Source organism: Rhamphochromis sp. 'chilingali', assembly GCF_963969265.1.
Source record: "Rhamphochromis sp. 'chilingali' genome assembly, chromosome: 14".
NCBI lineage: Eukaryota > Metazoa > Chordata > Actinopteri > Cichliformes > Cichlidae > Rhamphochromis > Rhamphochromis sp. 'chilingali'.
The window spans coordinates 34,973,460-34,978,668 of NC_137941.1; the positions used below are offsets into that span (position 1 = coordinate 34,973,460).

The 5,209-nt window shown below is 43.4% G+C and overlaps 1 protein-coding gene across 1 annotated transcript; it reads right to left on the bottom strand.

The window, feature by feature from the left end:
* Positions 1-499: 499 nt before the first annotated feature.
* On the bottom strand, positions 500-4,769 carry en1a (engrailed homeobox 1a). The gene is made up of 2 exons (XM_080903334.1): positions 3,951-4,769; positions 500-2,110 (listed from the first exon to the last, which is right to left on the bottom strand). The coding sequence occupies exons 1-2, from the start codon at positions 4,504-4,506 to the stop codon at positions 1,791-1,793; spliced, it is 876 nt and encodes a 291-aa protein (XP_080759460.1). The 5' UTR covers positions 4,507-4,769; the 3' UTR covers positions 500-1,790.
* Between the last annotated feature and the right edge of the window lie 440 nt (positions 4,770-5,209).

Below are 5,209 nucleotides of genomic sequence, written 5' to 3' on the forward strand. Positions count from 1 at the left end.
GTAAAACCCGATCAGGCTGCTCAAATGATAAAGAAACGCACCAACTAATTAAATGTAGGGAATATGAATTGAAATATTCATTTTCTTTTATAATTTTTAACCATTTGCATGAAAAAAAAAAATCAGATACGCCCTCCCTCTCTCACCTGCTTGATTTGTGCCTTTCTGTGTTATTTTAGTGTTGCTTGTAGGCCGTGCCTTGACCTGTCGATTTGCTGGTTGTCTCTCGGAGACACACACACAGGCGGACTCACACTGCGTTTACCTTCAGCACCTTGGTATTTTTGTTTAAGGCTGTGCAGAGAGCCGGCTGATGAAATGGGTGATCACAGAAAGACGGAGAGGCAATTTCATGCTCTGTAACGCTTTGAACGGCGTGATAGCGATGCGTCTTGCAGTGTAAATTCACCTCCTTTCCAAAGACCTATGAATATGGATTCAGTTGTCCCCACTCACTTGAACCAATGAGCTGCGACGTCCCCTTACCCCCAGCTTCTCCGCAGACAGCCTCACCTCCATTTTATTTTATTAATTGAATATTCAGTTACACACACACACACACACACACACACACACACACACACACACACACACACACACACACACACACACACACACACACACACACACACAACTGGGTCAGTTCCAATATAAAAGTGTTTATTTGAAATTGTACATAATGTATTTCAAGATGTATTTCAAATAGTGCGATGCTGTTTGCCGAGTGTCTCAGGCCGCTTTGCACCAGAGGAAATGACGCACAGAAGCGCTGTAGTAATCCTTGGGTCCGTTTAAGAGACATTAAGCTCAGAAAACACAATTACACAATTTCGACTAAGAAACCGCTGCAGGTGCACACACACACGGTGACGTTATGAAAATGCAGTACAGCTCACACGTTCATTTGATTTGATTTTAAATTTCTTTGTTCGTTTGTTTATTTCTTTTTATTGATCGGCCGATTAGATAAAAGAAGTGGCACAAAAACAGAGAGTGTGGCAAAGCTGCAGATGTTGTGTTTGTGTGAAGGCGTTGTTGTTTCAGTTTTAGCGTGTATGTCTGAAAGTGAAAAGGACCACAACACGTTTTATGTGCTGCTGTACCAATAAAATATTAACAAAATATTAACGATGGGCTTTTATCGAGGCTTTCTCTCAGCAATTACAATTTTAAGTTATTATTTATAATACTGTTTTTATATTTTCCGTGTGGTTTCTCAAAGGGCATCATACAGAATCCTCTATTTAGATCAGATCCCACATGTGTTTTCACTGTAACAGATTGCATGAGACGTTCCTAACAAATTCAAAGGGATTTCTTGTGTCTTTTGAAATGACAGAACCACGTTGTTCACATTTGGTACTCAAACTGTGTGTTGAACCTTATTCAAACTGACCGCAGGATTAGTAAAGTACTCGTATGGCTGTTGGAAGTGGTCAGCAGCGCGTTCCAGAACGAAAGCAACTACCATTAGTAAAGTAAAAATGCCCCAGAACATCAGCTGGTGTGCGCCTGTTATGGCTGTGAGGAGGAATGGATGGGTGAGGGTACACTTCAGTCTAACATCAAGGGTGCTGCTGCTTATTAACGTTTCTGAAAGTGTCTATTTCTCAATAAAATCTTTGGTTTGGCGGTGGCAGGTCAGTCTGCTCGAATCTTCTGCTCTAGAGTCACTTCTGAAGAGGAGGAGACGAGGAAGAGGACACTAGCTCGGTCCCCCATCCTCCACGTTAAATTAGATATTATTATTTACAATGTACAGCGTGAGTGTAAGCAGGAAGTCGTGTTCATCAGTCGCTGTCCTCCTTGTCCTCCTGGATGGTGGTGGTGGAATGGTTGTAAAGTCCCTGCGCCATCAGCTGAAGGGCCAGCCCGTTCTTGAAGCCACTGGCCTTTTTGATCTTGGCCCTTTTGTTCTGAAACCATATTTTGATCTGGGACTCGTTGAGGTTGAGCTCCTGGGCCAGAGACTGGCGCCGCTGCTCCGTGATGTAGCGATTCACTTGGAACTCTGTCTTCAGTCTCTGCAGCTGCTCGGCCGTGAAGGCCGTGCGTGGCCGTTTGTCCTCTTTGCCGCTTTTTGACTTTTTCAGTTTCCGTGTCCTTGGGCCTGCAGTAGGGGCGAAAGAAGAGAGCGGAAACATAAATATGCAGCGTGCGCAAAACAACAGCGCGCTAACAAAGCTGGAGTTTTAAGTAATCCAGCCTGCAAGCTATGGATACATGACAGATACTACTACTACTAATAATAGTTATTATTATTATTATTATTATTATTATTATTATTATTTCTTTATTTAATTTACAGAATAACGTTATGCGGCACGTGTCTGTGTGGTGGTGTCTTCAGAGTATCAGCGCGTTTACACACTCCTGATTACTGCCTACACGGATGACTACAGCAGCCTGAGCCCCTGTCTGACATCATTGCGAACACACGTACGTTTAGGTGTTTTCACACAATAATCTGTCATCTAAATATTCGACAATAAGATTTCCTTTTTTTTTTTTTATGTTTTAGAATATTCGGCCGCCCAGATCATGGTGTGCATAGAACAGCACGCGTTTACTGCTTTTTCTCTTTTTCTTTTTAAACGACAAAAACAAATAATGCCAGTTGGAACAGAAAGCTTCAGTTCACACTGAACAAAGTTAAATTCATTAACAAGATGCCGCACAAAGACTATGGTTTGAACAATCCTCTGGTGTAGTGACTGGTGTACGATTGACTTTTTAAAATATTAATAAATGTCTTTACTTGTTTGGCTTTGAAATACTGAAGTCCACGTCACAAATAATATGGCTCACACACACACACACACACACACACACACACACACACACACACACACACACACACACACACACACACACACACACGCAAATTTAAATTAATGAACGTGCACGTGTCTTCTAGCTATTTACATCTGCATAGTTTCTTTAGCAAAAATTTAAGCACGCGCTTAATAAATTCAAAATGTCCTCTGTAAAGACGAACAGGCTCGCGAGGCTGTAAGACTTTATTTACCTTCAGTTCCTTTGTGTTTTATTCCACCTTACTGATGGCAGCTCACACACCGGGTCACAGGAGCTATTACACGCCATCACCGGTTTTTGTGGAAAGACAATATCTCCTGGAATCAGCCAAAGTGTCAAATATGTTCCGTTGTCAGCTACACAATTCTAATCCTCCAGGATCAACGCTGAGCGACTGCTTATGGAAATCTAACAAGACTAAATACCGTTTATGACTAAAACGGGGAGAAGTTTTTACAGGCCGCACGAGCACTGGTTGTGCTTTTTGATGCGCGTGAATTTAAATTAAAATAGCTTTTAGGATTATTTATTTAATCATTTTTTTATTTTGCAAGTGAAACTTTAAACAAACAGAAATTCACAGAAAACCTCCACGTCAAACACACCAAAGTGTTACAGATGTGTAGTGAACAATTTTATATTTTCATCCCAAAATATATAAATGTAAAATATATATTATTTTTGAACCGAAATAAATAAATACATGAACCAGCATTTTAAACTGTTTTCTGTCTTTATCGAGTTTTTTTTATTATTGTGGTGCTGCGTCGAGCGGCATGAAATCCTGAGACGATTTAAAAATAAATCAAAGCGGCAATACAAAGATTATCATAACATATATCCAGTATTGTATTGCTAACCAATAAACGATTTGGTTTGATATTAGACTTGAGTCGAGTCAGTGCAGCTTCATTTTTTGAGAACATTTAAACGAAGGTCTGAAAATGTTCTAAAACTTTATTTCGTGCTTTACTTTATTAGAAAAATTGTTCTTCGTTTGTTGCATGGAAACTGTTGAATATTAACGTTTAAAAAAAGTCTTGATGAATAAAATGTTAAGTGAGTTTAGGGTGGAAATAATCCTCAGTTATGCACGGTCACAGTTGCATTTCTTCACGAATCTACTGCCTTACCAGATGAGGGCCTGTCCGAGTATCGGGTGCAGTAAACCCAGGCAGGCCAGAGCAGTGGCTGCGTCTCCGGTGTGGGCGCCGCGGTGCCGTTCAGCACCACCAGCGAAGACGAGGTATTTTCCCCGGTCCCAGTGCCAGTTCTCCCCTCTGCTTTTACGCCATGGCCGTTACCGGTAGAGGGAGCGGCTGCGGCTCCTCCGCCGCTAACGTTGCTTTTTTTGGGACTTGCCAAAGAAGCGGAGGAGGCAGAGGACGAACTACTGTCAGTACTGCAGTTGGAGTCCTGGCACGGCGTCCCTGGAAGACTCGGCCTGCTGATCGCCGGGTGGACGCGCTCCCGACCGGATGTCTGCGCCCTCTCCCGCAGGCCAAGGCCGTGCTCCTTCTTGCAGCCAAAGTCCGGTCTCAAAATGTTGTCAATGAAAAAGTTGGTGGTTCTGTGGGCCTGTTGGGCGACCTGTAGAGGCAATATAGGCGGGGAGGGCAGGCTGGGAGACGGGGAAACGCTCTCCCCCTCGCTGTTATCCGAGCTGTTAAGATCCCGCTGCTCCTCCATCGGTGCTTCTCTGAAGAACCTGGTTTCTGTTCTCTTAATCCACTTCCACTGCGTGAGTTTATTTTGTATCCAAATTATGACTACTAACTAAAACATAGTTATTTTCTCACCGGAATGGTGCTGGTTGTTGTCATTATTCGGAAACTGTGGGCATCCTCCCTGCGCAAAGGCGCTCCAGAGGGTCATGGTCGTTGATTTACTATAAGACTGACTGTGGTCGCTGTTGCACACTACTCCCACACACCCAGAGCTTTTCACCGCTGTGTGACACTCTTCACACACACACACACACACACACACACACACACACACACACACACACACACACACACACACACACACACACACACACACACACACACACACACAACTAGAGGCGCATGAAACGTATCGGGCCAATCACCGACCGGGACACTTTGGAACAGAGTGTGACGACGTCCAATAATGTCATGAGTCTCTGAGCCAAGTGGAGAGCTGTGGCGCAGGGAGCAGGCTTCACAGAGAAACCAAACAAGAGATTATCGCTGCTCCTCGCCTTCAGTCTCGTTACGGTGTACTGTTACATCTATACAGCTGATGAACGGAAGAATACTGGCTGTTTACTGCTGGTTTTTGTATGAAATTCAACTGCGCACGTCTACTTTACTTTGAACTGTACAGACACAGGCGGGCCTCAGACCCAGTTAAACCGTGAGCCACGACT

Coding starts and splice junctions, on each gene's coding strand:
- en1a (XM_080903334.1), bottom strand. CDS start 4,506: ATGGAGGAGCAGCGGGATCTTAACAGCTCGGATAACAGCGAGGGGGAG. Junction 2,111..3,950: donor CTCGGACAGGCCCTCATCTG/GTAAGGCAGTAG, acceptor CCCCTACTGCAG/GCCCAAGGACACGGAAACTG.